The sequence below is a fragment of the Myotis brandtii genome, unplaced genomic scaffold, assembly GCF_000412655.1.
Source record: "Myotis brandtii unplaced genomic scaffold, ASM41265v1 scaffold134, whole genome shotgun sequence".
NCBI lineage: Eukaryota > Metazoa > Chordata > Mammalia > Chiroptera > Vespertilionidae > Myotis > Myotis brandtii.
The window spans coordinates 2432580-2452207 of record NW_005354756.1 but is presented as its reverse complement, the minus strand read 5'-3'; the positions used below and the strand labels follow the sequence as shown (position 1 = coordinate 2452207).

At 40.8% G+C, this 19628-nt stretch overlaps 1 protein-coding gene across 1 annotated transcript in view; it reads right to left on the bottom strand.

Annotated features, from left to right (window-relative positions):
- Nucleotides 1-1084: 1084 nt before the first annotated feature.
- Nucleotides 1085-19628, bottom strand: part of SCN11A (sodium channel, voltage gated, type XI alpha subunit) — a 108669-nt gene continuing 90125 nt past the window's right edge. Inside the window, exons 23-30 of the mRNA XM_014534922.1 lie at nt 17207-17380; nt 16282-16383; nt 15545-15817; nt 14812-14865; nt 13033-13170; nt 7778-7882; nt 6062-6332; nt 1085-2692 (exon numbers count right to left, since the gene is read on the bottom strand). Coding sequence (XP_014390408.1) covers nt 1656-2692; nt 6062-6332; nt 7778-7882; nt 13033-13170; nt 14812-14865; nt 15545-15817; nt 16282-16383; nt 17207-17380 — 2154 coding nt within the window. The 3' untranslated portion in view covers nt 1085-1655. The remainder of the gene's footprint in view (nt 2693-6061; nt 6333-7777; nt 7883-13032; nt 13171-14811; nt 14866-15544; nt 15818-16281; nt 16384-17206; nt 17381-19628) is intronic.

Here is a 19628-nt window from a genome sequence, read left to right as displayed (position 1 = left end):
AAACTCAGGAAACCCAGGCCCATGAACACATTGTGTCATGATGAGATCTTGCACACATTGAAAATGATCGCCCCTCGGTGTGCCACAGCGTCCGGCACTAGCTTTCCCTCCACGGGACAGAGGCTCAACCCTCAGACCCCAGGCTGCCGGTAGAAACATCAGCTCCTCCAGGCTGTGTGAGGCACAGGGCTCCAGGGATATTTCTGCAGGGGTTCCCTCCACACTTAGATGATCACAATGTAGGTTCTTTGCCCCCAGTCCAGGCTCTGGGGGCTGCCGGCCTAATGTCTTGTTTGGCCTCGGGGTGTCTCGGTTTTTAGGGAGGTCCTGAGCTACCCCTGGGCCAGGCCCTCTTGATGGGCCTGGGTTGTTCTCTGGGCTGCTTTTCAAGCAGACATTCAGCCAGAGCTAAGTGTAGGGTCCATCAGGTGGCTAAGGCCACCAACTAACCACCATGTCCCATGGCGTCTGCACCCCGGGGTCCAGGTGCTGCTGAGAGGTGCTCTCTCCACCGAAGGGGCCCGCTGCATATTTGTTACCAAAGTCACAGGAGCCTTTCTCATTGGTTCCAATGAGCTGGGGCCAGCTCGGGCCAGCCTGTGAGACCAGATGCTGGACACTCCTTCCCAACTCCATCTGCAGAGACATCATGTCAGTAGCTTGAAATCAGCCAGGATGGAGGTATTCGTCACAGAGATCAGCAAATACTACAAATCCTGGCTCTTTTTTTTTCCTGAAGAGCCAACTGTTAGACCCTTATAAGTATACCACTTGTTTCCACCTTTAATTTTTTTTTATTTTTTGTTTTTTAGTGAACTGCTTATTTTACCACTTGTTTCCACCTTTAATTTTTTTTTATTTTTTAGTGGACTGCTTATTTATTTATTTTTATCGATTAAGGTATTACCCCCCCATTGCCCCCCCAACCCCCAAACCTGCCTTCACCCTCACCCTTTGTTTCCACCTTTAATTCCAAGCACCACATTTAAACCATTGCTTACACAACCACCAAACAATAGGCTTTTTAGTGTACTTTCTGAATAAAATGCAAAATGAAAGCCTCATTTGTTTGTTTGTTTATTTATCCAAATATATATAACAGAGATTGCAGCTGGTGAAAGATATGGTGGTAATTGACAAGTCAAGATCATGCTTTTGTGTTTGAAATAAACTTCAAATATCTAATGTTGGTAAAAATATCTTCAGTGAGCTATTTTTTTATTGGCAGGTTTTGAATTTTCACTTAGCATGCAAAAGAGCTCTATGTGATAAGCCCCCCCCATACTTGCATTGGGGAAAACATTAAACGAAGATATTAGATAATGTACCTCAAAACATATGGAAAAACAATTAAAAATTTTAATGTTTTTTGTTTCTTTTTTATTCTTTTGTTTTGACATAATTCGAACTGTGTTTCAATCCTAACATTAGTGTGTCCTCTACAGCCCTTTCTAGTTAAAACAGTACAGTGGTTACGGTCAGGCAGCCTCATCTTACAGCACTGTGGAAACCATTTGAAGTGAACCCTGAAATAGCACTTCTTTTATCCAAGAAAATGGAATAACTATGAGTCCACTGTTTGCTCACACACTGGGCTGTGGGTCCCTGGTGCTCACAGACTGTGAGGCTGTAAGGTAGGGGTGGCAGTGAGGGGCTCAGTCACAGTGGACCTTGCCCTCGGCCACCCCGGAGCTAGACAAGTCTCCATTGCAGAGTGTCTGGAGTGGTGAATGAGGCCTGTCTTCCAAGGCACACTTGTTCGTCTTCACCATCACTATGTACTTTCGAAAGGCCTTTTGAATGACAGCAGCGCATCGCTCCTCTTCCGTCCTCTTGGTGGTGGTGACTATGGGTTCGTATAACTTCTTCAGAGGGTTGGCTTCCATGAACTTCTCCTCCATCATCGCTTTCATGCTGTCCAGGCCAGTGGAGTCACCGAGTACCCTCGTGGTGAACGCGAAGAGAATGTCCAGGCAGTGGAGGCGATCTCCACTTACCATGGGCAAGTCCATTACTAGGAATTGGAATTTATTTGGCTTGGCCACACGCAAAGGCTCAGGAAGGGCATCGGCAAAGTCAGAAAGGGCAGAATATTTGATAAACTGTGTGGCTTCTGGGTCAAACTTTTCCCAGACTTCGTAGAACATTTCAAAGTCATCTTCACCCAAAGGATCCTCACTTTCTTCAGTGGCTGTATTGAAGTTTTCTAAAATCACAGCAATGTACATGTTGACAACAATGAGGAAGGAGATGATGATGTAACTGACAAAGTAGGCTATGGCTATGGTAGAGAGGTGACAGTTCTCTTTGTTGGGGTCACATAAAGCTTCAGATTTCAACATGGGGTTGAGGAGGGTGTCCCAACCTGCTGAGGTGGTTATCTGGAAGAGACAGAGCAAGCTGCCTGCAAAAGTTTCGAAGTTGAATATGTCATCAATTCCAGAGTCTTGCTTCACTCTACAGAAAGAGTTCATTCCAAAAATGGCATAAATAAACATAACCAGAAAGAGTAGAAGACCGATGTTGAACAGAGAGGGAAGAGACATCATCAGAGCAAAAAGGAGAGTCCTGATTCCTCGTGCCGCCCGGACAAGCCTCAGGATCCTGCCGATCCGAGCCAAGCGGACAATTCTGAAGAGTGTCGGAGGGAAAGGAATGTGCTCCTGGTTTTCCAAGAGAGAAATCATGGTACCTGAGGAAGAGGAGAAGAGTCAGTCCATTTCTAGCAGGCCTCATTTCAGACCAGACTGTCTCGCCTGCCTTGGAATCTTAGTGGGACTGACTTTTATCAATACCTTTTAATTTATGCACAAAATTAAGAATTTTCTTTACCCATATAAGGGGAAATATCTATCTGTACCTTAACTTGGAAAATAATTTCCAAGGGCCATACAGTTTTAGGTGGGACCTTAGATGGGATAGGATGTCTAAAATACTAAAGACTCGAGGAAAGAAAATGTAGCTTATGAAAGGCTCGGGATAGGATGTCTAAAATACTAAAGACTCGAGGAAAGGAAAGAAAATGTAGCTTATGAAAGGCTATTTTGTGAGTTATCTCATGAACTTGAAATATATTATCTGTGTTGGGCATTTAAAGTCATTTGTGGGGTAATAATATAATAGTTTTCCACATTTATTGGATGTATAGAGTGGAAAACAGATGAACTATAGATGGAGTTTTTTAGATTAGAGTATAAAGAGAAATTTCTGCTAATGAAGGTTGGCTTGAGCCTGAGTTATCAGTAGAAATTGTGGGAAACCTAACCTCAAAATTCCTTAAAGAAACAGAATCTTATTTGCATAGAGCAGTGGTCGGCAAACTCATTAGTCAATAGAGCCAAATATCAACAGTACGATGATTGAAACTTCTTTTGAGAGCCAAATTTTTTAAACTTAAACTATATAGGTAGGTACATTGTTATTAACTTAATTAGGGTACTCCTAAGGCTTAGGAAGAGCCACACTCAAGGGGCCAAAAAGCCGCATGTGGCTTGTGAGCCGCAGTTTGCCGACCACGGGTACAGAGGAATTTGAACACAGCTTGCCATAGGTATGGTCACGAGATGGTAGTGTTAGGATGCTCATCTTTGGGCTAAAGCTGCCATGGATCTCTCATGTTTGTTAATATGTTAATTCTAAGGACTCCTGAGTCCAAACTCAAAAAATTTCAGGGACTAAATTAGAGATACTTTCTTTGTTGTGGTAGACACTCAGAAATGGCATCTCAAGCAGAGGTTTCTGAAAACTGCCTAAAATGTCACTCTCTTCTCTCATTGCCTACTCTGTGGGCAAGTGAAACAAAGATTTAAGACAACTCACATTTTGGCCCCGATATTATAGAATGGTTGGAACGTGTAGTCATGGCCTTGCTATGGTGGTCCTCTAAGGTCCTTCAGGGTAATAGGCAGCCAAAACTATCTGCCATCGCCTAATGACTAAAATGAACTAATTGATGGCATGTTTCACTGACTGCCCAATTGTGCCCAAGAAGTTTAATTCACATATTAGTTGGGCAGCCAACCCTGGTGAGATGTGGAATTCATTAAGTACCAATTTAGCAACCACTGGAGGAGGTCCATCCTTTAAGGCCCACCTCCTCCAGGAAGAGTTCTTTAAGTAATCAAGTCCACAGTAATCTGTCCCATCTCTGAGATCAATCATCTGTGTACCATGTACTTTGGTGTTCAATTAATTTCTCTGTTTCTGACTCTTTAAGGCAGTGGTTCTCAACCTGTGGGTCGTACAACCCTTTCACAGGGGTCGCCTAAGACCATCGGAAAACACATATATAATTACATATTGTTTTTGTGATTAACCTGCAGTGTAACTGCAATTGCCTAATATTTGTTTAAGGGACGGAAGTCAGAGATGTTTCCACAAACTGTACGATGCCTGGCAACGCCTGGAAGGAGTTCAATAGAGTGGAGTGAACGAGCTGCTCCCTGCATAGTGGAGAACGGGCTCTGTAAGCTACAAGAGGGCTGCCCCAGAATCATCCAACCACCACTTTCTAACACAGTTGCTTCTGTCAATTTTACCAGGATTTATGATTGGAAATGACTAATAAAAATTAAAGATCTATGTAACTGTAAGCACATGGAAGGATCTATTGGTACACTTTATCTACATGGCCTAGAAGCCAGAATAGCCTATGAACTTGCCCTCTGAAAAGTGGTACTGCTGCAGTGATAGAAACCAAAATATTTTTATCCAAAATATCTGTTTAATGCATCCTTTCTGAAATAGCACAAAAGCTTCCACCTGTGAAATCCGTTGTTATTGCTTCCACTGCTTTTTGAACTATAAGAAGGGGCCTTGCAATTTTACACAATTATAAAAAGTCAAATTATTGGTTTAGTTAAAAGCAGACTTCAAAAACTCAGAGTAAACTCGATGGTTAAGCATGAAGATTAAAGGTATATGGCAATAACCCTCTCCCCCACCCCATTCTTCTTTCATAAATCTTATAGTTAATCCTGCCAGTGGTTAGGGAAAATATACTGATTATAGAGTGAGCCTAGCTGGTGAATGGGGTCCAAGCAGTAGAGACAAGCATGGTTCACGCTGTGGTTTAAGTTAACATACAATATAAACTCGATGGTTAAGCATGAAGATTAAAGGTATATGGCAATAACCCTCTCCCCCACCCCATTCTTCTTTCATAAATCTTATAGTTAATCCTGCCAGTGGTTAGGGAAAATATACTGATTATAGAGTGAGCCTAGCTGGTGAATGGGGTCCAAGCAGTAGAGACAAGCATAGTTCACGCTGTGGTTTAAGTTAACATACGATACAGAGTAAAGAGGCTCAAACTATGGCCCGCGGGCCACATGCAAATACAAATATTGTACTTGTTCCTGTTTTGTTTTTTTACTTCAAAATAAGATATGTGCAGTGTGCATAGGAATTTGTTCGTAGTTTTTTTTTAAACTATAGTCAGGCCCTCCAACGGTCTGAGGGACAGTGAACTGGCCCCTGTTTAAAAAGTTTGAGGACCCCCGATACAGAGTAAAGTACTGCTTGGCCATAGACACACCTGTGGAAGCCCAGTCTAGGATCGGTCATAGAGGCCTTGCATAGGAGGTGAGGGAAGGCCTGACAATGTCAAGGGGCATAATAATTGTCATCTGACATCACATGGATTTTGAACTAAAGAAAAATATGGAAACTAAATGCCAAATCCTTAAAGTTATATAATGTTCATTAGGGCTTATAGTTATTTTCACAGGGAAGGTAAAACTCAGACTCAGTTACCAAGATTAACCAGGTAACCCCACAGAAACTTTTAAGTCACCTTAATTTTGTCTATCTCCATTGAATAAATGGCCTACATTATTATTTACCTCTCTACTCCAATTGGGTAGACAGTCGAGGGAATGGAAATTACTCTATCACCTAGCAACTTCCCAGTAAAGAGTGGCATGAGCACACCTATGTTTTCAGAAATCACATTAAGCCTCATTTGTTGCTTTATGGATAGTTTGGACATACTTCCAAATAATAATACAAATTTACTCCTGGCTCTCAGATTCACACCCCTCTGGCTGCTGATTTTACTTACTAACGATAGAAATGACCACGATCAAACAATCAAATAAATTCCAGCCATTGGTGAAGTAGTATTGCCTCAAAGCAAAGATTTTGACGAGACACTCAATTGTGAAGATGACCACAAAGGCCAGGTTGAGATTCTCAAGGATGGATTTCATGGTCTTAGACTGCTCATATGACTCAGCCATCATGCTAATCATGTTGAGGAGAATGAAGATGATGATGAAGACATCAAAGAACTGGTTTGTGACCAGGTCAAATACGAGACCCTGGCATTTGTTCTGAGAGAGAAAAAGAAAGAAATCATAGATCACTTTGAGTTGTGAGGATGAAATAACAAATAAAAAAGGCATATACAGGAGGTGGTCAATTGGGGAAACAGGAGACATATGTAAACTTTAGACAATAAATAAATAAATAAATAAATAAATATCACACACACACACACACACACACACACACATACAGGACACACTTGATGCCAGGCTCTATTCTGAGTGCTGGGAATAGCAGTAAATTTAACACACTTTTGATACTTTGGGATCTATGTTCAAATGAAAATCTCAAAATCCTCCACACACTTCAATTCTCAAACCCTTCTTCCATTCTGCTGCCCCCGCTGACCCTCTCCACCTTGAAAGTCTTCAAACTCGCTTGTCTGAGCTACCAACGGTGCTTGTTGTATTACTTTATAATCAAATGCTCTCAAATCCCAGCCCTTCGATTAGACTGTGAGCACTGAGCAGCCCTTTCATACCAGTTAAAGCAGGATCAGCAAACTATGCCCATAGAGCAAATCTGGCCCACCGCCTGTTTTTTGTATAACCTGGGAGCTCAGAATGGATTTTATGTTTTTAAATGTTTGATAAAAACCTCAAAAGAATAAAGTGTTGACATATGAAACATATATGAAATCCAAGTGTCAGTGTCTCTACATTAAGGTGTACTGGAATACAGTCATGCACGTATGTTCTGTGTCGTCTGTGGCTGCTTTTCTGGCACAACGGCAGAGAGAGCAGTAGCAGCCGAGACCATAAGGCCCGCAAAGCCGAAAATATTTACTGCCTGACCTTTAACAGGAAATGCTTGCCAATGCCTGACACAGAAAGTCTATCATAAACATCTGTGAAGTGAAAGGGAGTATGCATGGCCTCAACTTCACAGCAGAAAAATTGGACAAAATATATTATAAATACATTTTAAACTAGTCAAGATGAAATTAAAACGGTCGGCTAACAGACACAGACAACAGTGTGGTGACAGCCAGAGGGAAAGGGGGTGGGGGTAGGTGGAGGTGGGCACAGGCGGTGAGGAGATAGAGACGGAAGGAGACTTTGCTTGGGGGGATGGGTGCACGATGCAGTGTGCAGATGATGTTTGGTTGAGTTGTACACTCAAAACCTGGATGGTTTTGTGAACCAATGTTATCCCAATAAATTCAATGAAAAAAAAAAGTCTGCTAACATCTCATCACTGCAATGAGCATATACTAAGTACCTGTTGTGTGCTCACTAAAAAGCTACAGTTGTTACCCAGACTCTTACTACTGAATATGAGTGTCTAATTTTCCTAAGGACTTGAGCCATACACCTGTACATCTGGGTTTTTATTGTTCTTGGAAAAAGTCTGTAAACTTTAAAAATTAAGGAAGAGGATCAGTGTTGACATCTGAGATCCTCATAACCACGTAATGAGCTGTGTATTTAGAATAAATGACTTCTCTTACCAGAGGTCTTGGAATGGGCTTTTGAGGTTTTTTGGATCCTAACTTTTTCATTGCATTATAGTATTTCTTCTGTTCTTCTGTCATAAAAATGTCTTGGCCACCTAAGTATATGAAGAAGAGGAGAGTTAATTATTAACAGAGTTTTAGAAACACGTTCTAAATTGTCAGAAATAAAATTATATCCCACGTCTATCATTAATTCCTAAAATTGCAATGGGAAGCAAAAGAGGCTGGACTCTAGGGGAGGGCTGAAAGGAACCCGGGTTTAAATTAAGGAATAGGAGAGAAATATTACAATTACATTTCATTTTTTAGAATATAAACAAAGATAAAAAAATTATTTACAAACATCTATAGAATCTTTACAAAACTGGAAATATTTCAGGTTGCATAAATCAAACCACAGTGCAACAAAAATATAAATGAGTGACACAATTTAAACAAAAAATGCCACTCAATGGCAATTAAAATTCTCCTAAATAAATGAACATATAGATGACTACTAATAAAATTTCACAGAATCTGTCCAGAGCCATTTTCAGAAATAAAAATTAGACAGCTTTAAGGGTTTTCACTATTGAGCAAGAAAGAATAGAAAAATGAACTAGATTTTTCATTTCTGAAAGTTTTAGAGGACTTAAAGTAAAATATCTAGACATCCTGGATAAAACAGAAGAGAATTCCTTTAAATTGTATAGCTGAACAATACCATTTTCCTTACCAACGTAAGGAAAATCTCCAGGGTCTGAAAATCAAGAGAGATTTTAAAAAATAAGACAGAGCAGTAAATTAGTTCTAAAGCCACAATTGGTCTAGGAGCATTTTCTAATCTCTGTAAAACAAACTAGAATCCTGGGTTTTAATAAACACAAGGGGTCATGGGAGAAAAGGCAGTGGGCTTCTGCTGAGGTCCCTGGATGAATCTGGACTTTCCGAGTGCTGCCAATGAAGAGGTGAAGACGACAGAATTTGTTGGCAATGAAAGAGAACTAGGAAGCTGTCTCAGTGTGCACTATGGGTAAAAACCTAATCTTCCCTGATAATTTGTGAATCCAGGCCTGCCTTGATGTGGGTATGGGATTTGAATTTACACCACCAGTATGGACCAAAAATATACAGGCCTAGGTCAGCCTTTTCAAAGACTGGGAAAACTGGACTGGGAAAATGGTTATCTGCATGCAAAAGAATAAAGGTGAATCCTTACCTGACACCATATATAAAAATTAACTCAAAATGGATCAAAGACATAAATATAAAACCTAAAACAGCAAAACTCTAAGAAGAAAACAAGACAAAAGCTTCATCACATTGGATTTGTCAATAAATTCTTTAGTATGACACCAAAGGTAGAAGAAAAAATAAACTTCATAAAAATTTAGTGCATCATCAAAGGACACTTAGGTTGTTTCCATGTCTTAGCCAGCATGAATAATGCTGCAATGAACACAGATACATATATCTTTATGAATAAATGTTTTCAAATTTTTGGGGTAGGTACCCAGAAGAGGGATTGCTGGTCATATGGTGCTCTATTTGTAATTTTTTTTAGAAACCTCCATGCTGTTTTCCATAGTGGCTGTACCAATTTCCATTCCTTTGATGGATGATTGCATAAAGATGTTATACATATATATAATGGAATACTACCCAGCCATACAAAAAGATGAAATACTGCCGTTTCCGACAACATAGATGGATCTTGAGAATATCATGCTAAGCGAAGTAAGTCAGATGGAAAAAAATCAAGAACCGTATGACTTCACTCACATGTAAATATAAAACAGAAAGCAACAAATGAACAAATAAGACAAATAAACAAACAAAATGAACTCAAGGACATTATGCTAAATGAAATAAGACAGTCACGAAAAGACAAATACTGTATGATTTCACTTATATGAGATAGAGTAGTCAAAGTCATAGAGACAGAAAGTAGAAGAGTGGTTGCTAGGGGCTGGGAATGAAGGATGGGAGTTATTGTTTAATGGGTACAGAGTTTCAATTTTACAAGATGAGAAGAGTTATGAAGATAGATAGTGGTGATGAATGTATTTAATACCACTGAACTGTACAATAAAAATGGTTAAGATGGTAAATTTTGTGCTATGGAGTGAGCACCAAAGCCTCATCGAAGCAAGTCTAGCCCCAGAGGAGTGTAAGAAGAAGAAAAAGGTAAAGATACAAATTATGAACAACAAATACACATCTATCAACAAGTGAATCTAAAAATCAAGTGAATAAATAATCTGATGAACAGTAAAAAAAAAAAAATTGTGCTATGTGTATTGTACCAAAGTAAAAATAAAATAAAAACAGAGCCCCAGAAGTTAATCAGGTTGTTTCAGGATGCCTGGCAGACACAAGTGTCTTCAGTAATCATATGCATTATGATAGTATTAACACTGTTTTTCTGAGCCTGTCCTAGGTGCGTGCTGTGGGATAAAGAAAATGAGTAAGTATGGAAAATTGTACTGCTATCATCTCCTGTGCCCATGAGAACCAGGTTTCTCAGTGTGGAGGAGAGGAGGTACAGTATCCGTTAAATGAGAACCTCAGGGTCCTGAATTTGAATGATCAGCATTCATATTTCCACGTATATCTCCCAGGAGTCCTAAATGTGAAGTAGCTCTGTCCACTGAAGAAGCCTTGAAGCAAAGACCATGAGCATTCCCAACGGCGGTCTTGGAACACCACCGCACATAACAAACCCAGCACTCCTCAGAGAAATGGCTGGTTCCAGCTCGGGGACAGGAAGGGTCTGACTAGGCCTGGCACATCTCATTATTCCAGGGAGCGAGGAAGCTGTCAAATGGGAGGACCTTATTTGAATCCTGATTTGAAAAGAAACAAACTTTAATACACATGATTTAATCAGTGAAAGAACAAATAAGTATTTTAAGAAAATGAAAGACTGGAGGAAATTTGAACATGGACTGGGTATTTGACAAATTTAAAGAATTCATGTTCATCTTTTTAGGTGAGATAATAGATTTGGGGCTATGCTTAAAAAGAGCTATGTTCTCAAATATCTGTGGATGAAATGATATGATGAGTCTGATTAGTTCTACAAAAAAAAATCCAGTGGCAGGTTTGGGTGAGGCCACAGATAGCATACGGATGTTCTTAAAGCAATAAATGTTGTAATGGGTGATAGGTAGTTTGGGTTCATTTTAGTATACTCTTGTGCATGTTTGAAATTTTCTGTAATAAAAAGTAAAACAAGACAAAACTGCTATAGACTAATCAGAATAGTGATTTCAAATGTAAGCTGAAACCTAAAATCATAAGGCCTGACACCCAAATTGCAGGTATTGATTGCAATCAAGTTGCACATTACAGAGATGACTCCACATAGCACACTCCCGAGTAACAGCAGTGACTAATAGTTGCATAAGGGTAGTGACTGGCTCTCCCTGCAGATACTAGGAGGGCTCATCAGTATCAAGGTATATTCTAGATGGGTTAAAAAAGTTCAACAGAAAAATTAAAAAAGAGCATCCCAAAACTGGGAAAACCGAAGATGAATAATATTTAGTTACCTGTTTTAGAATTCAGAAATGCAAGAGAAGAAGTCAAAAAGGTCAAGATTGGGAGTTTGACTCCATGAATATGCTAAATGTCTGTAAGTCAAAAAGGTCACTACAAAAATACAAGAAGCAGGTCACAAATTGGACTTACTATATAAAAATATAAGAAAAAGATGATAATCTCAATTTTAAAAAGAGACAAAGTCTAAAAACATAACTCTTAAGAAAAAAATACTTATGGCCACCATCCTGTGAAACCATGTATAACCTCACAAACAATCAAGTAAATGAATATAAAGCAATGAGATAACACTGTTATCCATCAAGCTAGAAAAGATTTAAAAAATTATAAAAACCAGAATGATGAGAAAAGAACAAAGAGGCATTTTCTTATCTTGCAAAAGGAGTATACCCAGCACTGTTTCTAAAAGGTTATTTGATATAGTATATCTTTAATGCCTTAAATTTAAGAACTTATCCTGAGGAAATAATCAGATATACAGAGAGAAATTCAAGAATGTTTGTGACAGTGTTAGAAGAGCAAGAAATTTAGAACTGAACTAAATATCTAGGCAAGGGGAAAATGATCAGGATAAATTATGATCTATCTATAGTATGGGATGTAATTCAGCGCCCAAAATTCTTACAACAAAGATGATTTCATGGCATGGGCTCATGACTAATGAGAAGGGGGTGGGGGCTACAAAATTAAAAATATCATGCATGTAAAAGGAATACATATTTAGTTGGGAAGTAACTGGAAGGGATTGTACCAAAGTGATGAGGCTTAATCCCAAATGGCAATCATTTGGTGGTCACCTTATGGATGATTTAAATTTTCTTTTTATCTTCCACATTTACTATGAACAGTAAAAATCAGGAAAAAAAGCATGTTTATTACAATGCATGGGGAACCTCCCTAAAACAATCTGCCTCTTCCCCAACCATCTTCTTTTCCAGTTGTTCCAATGAATCTGCTGAATTTGGGTGTTGGGAGCCAGAACACAGTTTGCTATAGGGGAGAGTATTTTTTCTTTCCTTTCTTTTTCTTTTTTTTCCTTCCTTCCTTCCTTCCTTCCTTCCTTCCTCCCTCCCTCCCTCCCTCCCTCCCTTCCTTTCTTCCTATTTTTATTGTCAGAGAGGAGGAAGGGAGAGGGAGAGAGATAGAAACATCAATGAGAGAGAATCATTGATTGGCTGCCTCCTGCATGCCCCCTACTGGGGATCGAGTCCACAAGCCAGGTATGTGCCCTTGACCAGAATTGAACCTGGGACCCTTCCAGTCCACAGGCTGACACTCTATCCACTGAGCCAAACCAGCTAAGGCTTTTTAAAATTATTTATTCATTCATTTACTTATTTGTTTGTTTGTTTTTATAGAGAGTATTCTTTTTATTCTGGGTAACAAGATACACTTGAAAGATTACTAAAATATCACTGTAGTGTCATAAATACTGATCCTGGTAATTGCCTTTTTATCAGTGTTCAACAATGTCCTTTGTGTTAAAGAGTAGAATGGAGAAATAAAACAATGGTTTAATAAAACCCAGTTGTTTTTAGTCCCTTTGCAGCCACATCTCCAAGCTTTGTCTCTAGGTGGCCCCCTCTTTGTTCTCATGCTGATGATAAAGGCTACTTTGCACAACCATCTAGACCAGAATTATGTTTCCCTCAAGTGCTTTGGAGAAGAGAAGTAAAATACCAAACCAGGACAACCCCGATACTTATCTTTTTCTGCTGATGATTGAAGTTATCAATTATAACACCAATAAAGAGATTTAGAGTGAAGAATGAGCCAAAGATGATAAAAAATACAAAGTAAAGGTACATGTATATGTTCGTCTCAAATGCTGGCTGGTCTTCCTTCTAGGAATTTTTTTAATGAGAGAAGAAAATAATTACTGGAGAGAAATATAAGCCATATTAGCTACCTCATCTAGAAGACTAAGTATTTCTCAGCAGCAGCATTAACTCCTCAGCCCACTCCAGACAGCCATGGCACCTGCAGAAAGCCCCTCAGTTTCCCCTCGCTCAGGGTACAATGCCGTGGGAGGAAGTCAGACTGGAGGTGAGACTACCAGAGGCAGACTAACTGCCAACTCTTGTTGAACAATTACATCCTTCATACAGAGCCCACATCGTAATTAGTTTATGCTTATGTCCTGTTACTCTTAAATCCCTGATGCCTAGCATACCTTGTGACATGTAGCATATCATGAATGAATGAATGAATGAATGAATGAAGGATCAAGCTCCAGAATGGACACAAATGAATTAAAACCAAGCTCCCCAGCTCAAAGTGTGACTAAAAGCATCAGACACTGGGGATAGAGAGAGGCCATTCAAACTTTTTTCAGTTCTCATGTGACTTAGACATGGGGTTGACAGCCATGTGTTTGGCCATGGTGGGCTTCACAGCAAGGAATGGAGTCGACTGCTGGACCAGGAAACCGTGTGGGGAATATGGCAGCAAGTCAGTATTTGAGACCAGGAAGAATTGAGGGGGTAGAAATACCCATTGTTAACCACTTATAATTTTAATATTTGAAACTAGCAGGATGCTCCACAACTACACAGAGAATGGCCATGATGCTAGAAGCCAGCACACATCAACTAGAATGTCCCAGGACCAGCATCAGGACAGATATCCCTCCACATACTTCCACCCACATATGTGAGTCACACACCTTTTCTATCACGCATCTGCATAAGATTTCCTCCCCATCCCCAAACTCCACCTCAAGGCAGATGGATGCTCAAAGTAAACTAAGAAGAAGGCCATTTACTCAGACCAAAAAAAATGAGCACATTAATATTTTTAAATATTTCCTTGGTTATAAATTGCCTCTACTACTCATATAACTACCCATAGCACTTCTATTGCTACTACCAGCTCACATGTAAAGAACACCTACTATGTGCCAGACATCAACTCTAAAGACTCTCAAATGGAACATCAGACACACACGTGTATGCTGATAGGAAAAAACAAACAATGCTGATTCCATTCTTGATTCAACCATCTGTTCACAGTATGACTTTGGACAAAACTCATCCTTTCAATTTCTCAATTTTCCAATTGGAAAATAGAGATAAATGAGATCTCTGAGTATTCTTCTAACTTTGGGAATCCATGACCATTTTCTATTTAACTAGAATTCAACGGTTGACAATCACTAGAAACCCCTTTGGTCTTGGGAGAGCCTGAAGCCATGAGAGGGGTTGTTGTGCTCACACTTAGTCCCATCTTACAATTTTCCCACAGTCAAGGGCAAGAACCCTTTGAAAAATGGCTTCTGCCTACCCACTCATTTGGAGAAAAGGTGAGAGAAGAAAATCAAGGCATCCTGTGATTCTGTTGCTGTTTCTGGCTCCATGTCCTACATGAGTGGTTTTTCCTTGGCCACTATGGAGAAAGAGGACTGGACTTTGGAGCATGCTAGGATGTAATCATAACATCCCTGTTTTGACCCCAGCACTTGAGAACATGGTAAAACACAAGCTCACCTCTCTGGCATCGACAGCTGCATGCATAATATCTGTCCAGCCCTTAAATGTTGCCTGCAACAAAAAGTATATAAACATGAACACAACTATAGGCTTGCCACCAACAGACAGATGCCAGGCAAAAGCAAGCAAGGCCAGTGGGCAGATGTGTGTAAGGTGATGTAGCACCCTTCCAGGACAGAATGACCAAGTAAAAGGACAGTAGGAAGGAATGCAAGGATGGGTGTCTTGGATTTTTCTTATTATTAATTTACACAAAATATAAAGTTTATAAACAAGAAAGTTCTGCCTTAAAAACTGCTAGAAAAGCTACAAATCAATTGTTGGAAAGAGCCTGTTTAAGGCTTCTCCTGATGCTATGTTTGTCTGCACTGTCAGTCCAAGACCTGGCAGCTGTGGCTTGACCTGGGACTGACTTCCAACAAGAAACCATTACTAATGGCACAGCCGGGCCTCCAAGGTTCCTCTCCTCCCTGATTGGAGCTCTGAAGAACAAGGCACCACCCATGGCAGAGTAGGAGGGACAGACCCTACAGGGGCATCACTTGAAGGTTGAGGCTCAGTAGACAATAAAGTTGGAGATGCTTAGTGAAGAGCAATTCCAGAGGGCACTGGCTGTCACATGAGGAATTGGGATTTGATTCTATTACCTAAGGGGAGTCACTGTATGTTTATTCATTGAGAAATAATTTATGGTTTTCCTAAGAGTGACAAACATGCTGACAGCACTTACCACTTGCAGCAGGGCGAGGTAAGCCATTCCCACATTGTCAAAGTTGACTTTCAGGTTGTCCCAGGTGAAATTTTCATTTATACATTGACTTCGGTTTGCAATAATGGTGTAATTTATAAGTAAAGCCGGGTTAGCTGTTGTATTCATGCATCTTCCAAATTTTCCGGAAAACAAGTTTACTCCCAGGATACAAAATATAAGCCAGAAAATGAGGCAGACAAGCAAAACATTCAGAATGGCAGGTATGGCACCTATGAGAGCATTAACTACCACCTTAAGGAAACAAAACAGAAGAAAAACATAACGGATATAAGACTCATCATGCTCTTGTTTGTCCCAGGATAGGCCTGGGGCTCATAGAGCTCCTGTCTTTACCTGCCACTCTAACCCTCCCCACACTCCACGACAAGCCCTGCTCTCAGCTGCATAGGTAATGGTCCTTTCAGGTGCCATTAAGGATCTCTTGAGAAGTGTCTTCTGATGACGGTGTTGGAGACTCATGGAACACCTGCCTTTGGATTAAAGGGAAGCCACAGTCCATGTCACAGAAGCTCTTTTAGGATGGTGGCTTTCTCTTACACTTTTCTCCATTTCTCAAATTCTAAGCAATGGGCTGGATGAGAAGGAGACCAAGAAAAGCTTGGCCATTTAAGGAAAGCCCTCTTAGCCCCGGGAGAAATGCTGCACCTTTCCCTGCTGGCTGAAGAAAGTCCCTCCCGTGCACCCGAAGAATGTACCTTCATTCCTTCAAACTGGGACAGAGCTCGCAGGGGCCTCAGTGCGCGAAGAGTCCGGAAGGATTTCAAGCCCTTTAAGTCAATGAGAGTAGTCACAGACACCTGGTGGGAAGAGAAGCCTGCTGGGTAGTATGCCTGCCTGGATGCCCAGAGAAGACAATGTGGGGGTGAGAGCCCTCATTCGAAGAGGCAGGTGGATTATCCAGACACATAGACACTGCTGGAAGGGGAAGAACAGGTGGAGAGGCTCTTTCCTCCTTGTCTGGCAAAACTATAGTTCGTGCAGGTAAGAACGATGCATTTACGTTAGTTGTTTAATAAAAGACAAAGAAAAGCTGAGAAATTGTTGTGAATTAAAGGAAACCAAAGAGTCATGTCAATGATATGTCATGTGGGGTCCTGAATTGGATACTGGATTGGGGTGTGGTATGTGATGGATGGGATACAGAAAATAAAGGACTTTGTTGCAACAATTGACAAAATCTGAAAATAGATTTTTTAGTATTGGATCTTGTTAAATTTACTGTCAAAATTGCACCGTGACTATGTGAGATAATATCTTTGTTCTTAGAAATACACACTGATGGCCCTAGCTGGTTTTGCTCAGTGGATAGAGCGTCGGCCTGCGAACTGAAGGGTCCCTGGTTCAATTCCAGTCAAGGGCACATACCCGGGTTGTGGGCTCTAGTGCAGGAGGCAGCCAATCAATGATTCTCTCTCATCACTGATGTTTCTATCTCTCCCTCTCCCTTCTTCTCTGAAATCAATAAAAATATATTTTTAAAAATAAAAGAAATACACACTGATTATTAACATTTCACCCCATCAGCTTTGTCATTTTCTCTCTTATTTTTTTCCTAAGTTGCTGGAGATAAAGTTGCAGACACCACACTCCTTTACCCCTTAAGAGAGATGGTACACTTACAATCACAATGGTGAAATCAAGCCAGCACCAGGCACTGGTGAAATACTTCCGAAATCCAAAGGCCACCCATTTCAAACCCATCTCCAGGATAAAAATGTATGTGAAAATATTGTCAGTACACTTAAGTAATTCTTGGATTTTGGGTTGTTCACCAAGGTGAATATCTTCAAATATCTGAAATGATAAAGCCATAGGCCAGGTTGAATATTTGCACAGGTCTCCTTGATGACTCTACTTTTTCTTTTTTCTTTCTTATTTGAATAAACTAGTATCTCTCTTGGTGATAAAGTTTTGCTCAACAGGTATTAAGGCTGAATTTTTCCAATGGAAAAATTCCTTAAGTAAAACTGGAAGAAGAAAAATCCTATTTCCAGACTTCTGTTGCCACTATGTTCCCCAGGCTCTCATCACTGGCCCCTGGCGTATAAAAACATCTTCCTAACAAATCACCATACCATTTCCTGGTCTTCCTAATCCTTTCAACTCTTGCCAACAAAATCCTGCTCACTTTTCTAAAACCACTGAATGGCACACACACACCATCTCTTTTGTCCTCCTAGTTACCTTAGGGGCTCTATTCAGTGGCTCTCTGTTGCTTTTAACATCAAATCCAAACACCTTAGTCCACATTCTTGATCTGGCCCACCCCGAGGCCCATCATCTCCTACCACAAACAGCCTTATCTATTTGCCTTAGTGTTCCCTACACACCTGATCATTTTGAATGTGCACCATGTCATGCAAAAGTTCGAGACCCTATGGGCTAGAGCTCCCAGTGTGAATTACTTTGAAAACTAAACATTCATTCATTGTGACTATGAAAACGAGACACCCTAGCTTTCAGAGAGACCCATTTTCATGCTACGTACAAACATTTCCTTCAGCCCAAGTGTGCGTGTGCTTCTTCAGGGTCTATAGAATGAGGATGCACCCTGTTTATTTTTTTGGCCTTCACAGAGTTACTGAAGATGAAAGGAAGGAGAGAAGGGGCCTTGACACTAAATCTGCCAGGACATTTGGGCAAACACCGAGAGCAAGAAAGCAAGCAGCCCTGCTGTCGGGACCGAGGTTCCCACAGCTCCATGGCTCTGGGGGAAAAGAAAGCAAAGGAGTAAGTTTCGCTTCCAACTCCCCAGTGGAATTGACTAGGGAAGGAACTCCATCTCTGCTCTCCCTCCACCCCATAGGCTCCTTGTCAGCCCTGCGACCTAAAAGATTAGCTCATCAGCTCATCTTTTCTATAGGAAACTGTCCTTCTTCCATCAAGACTGGGTTAGTGGCCACCCTACATGGCCCCATGTCACTCACTGCTTCTCTGAGTATATCACTATGGTCCTGGTCTATAATTGCCAGACTCCATTAAGAGAAACAAGCATGAATGGCTTTGGAAGCTCATTTTCTCTCTCATTTTGGAAGCTTGGCAACAAGCTGGCTCCACAGGTCTGAGTTAGCTCAATGGAAGAGCAAGCTGATAATCAGCAACTGCTCTTTGGGGGCTCCCACATTATAATGAGGCCATTTACTAATCCAGGAAGCTCCCATTATTACATAGTTCCCCAGACCAGAGCTTCTCAAACTCTTGTGAGTCCCAAATCACCTAGGTTCTGATTTAGCAGGTCTGGGGTGGGCTCAAGACTCTGCATTTTTAATAAGCTTCCATGTGATAACTAAGGCTGCTGGCAATCAACGAGGTGTTTCTTTTCTCTATTTCTCTGCAAATAATGTCCAGTGAAACAGGGCCTGGATCCCTCTCCTGGAACTCTCTGCTTGTGTGTTCAACTCGCTCTGCCCAGCCTACACTTGCCTCAGCTGAAGGCAGATGAGAAAGAGGGTTGTGTGTCCTCTGCTACTTCTCTGATTATACGTTTTCTCACATGGTGCCATGGGGCATGTGCGGCCTTTTGATAGCACCACTGCTTTCCCACTGACTAGCACAGGGCTTGGTAGACACCAAGTACCATTTGTGGAGTAAATTAAAACCCCCTACCACTTGAATGAGAGTAGACAGCCAGTAAGATGTAATCACCAGAAGACTATAGGAAACCAAAGGCCAAGGACTAGCAATAGAAATTAATCAAGGAACTTCTCCTGATAGTTTTAGAGAAATCTGCTCTTTTGATGGAGGAATCATTTACACTGTGGTGAGTAGATAAATGAGGAGTCTGTTGGTCATAGCCTCTGATGGGCCCCAGTATGTGCTCATCTCCTTTCACCCAGAGATTGCACGGATGTAGAGCACTAACCAGAAAGGCAGGGGTAAAGAAGCGAGACATTTCCTTGTCCCCTTCTATTTGCTAGGAACATACTGCAAGGTGTTCTGTGACTCCAAATTCAAAAGGAGGAGCCCAGGGCTCCATTCACTTGACATAACAAATAGGAAGACAATTTAGTTCTATAGTATGGCCATTTTAAGGGAAGACACA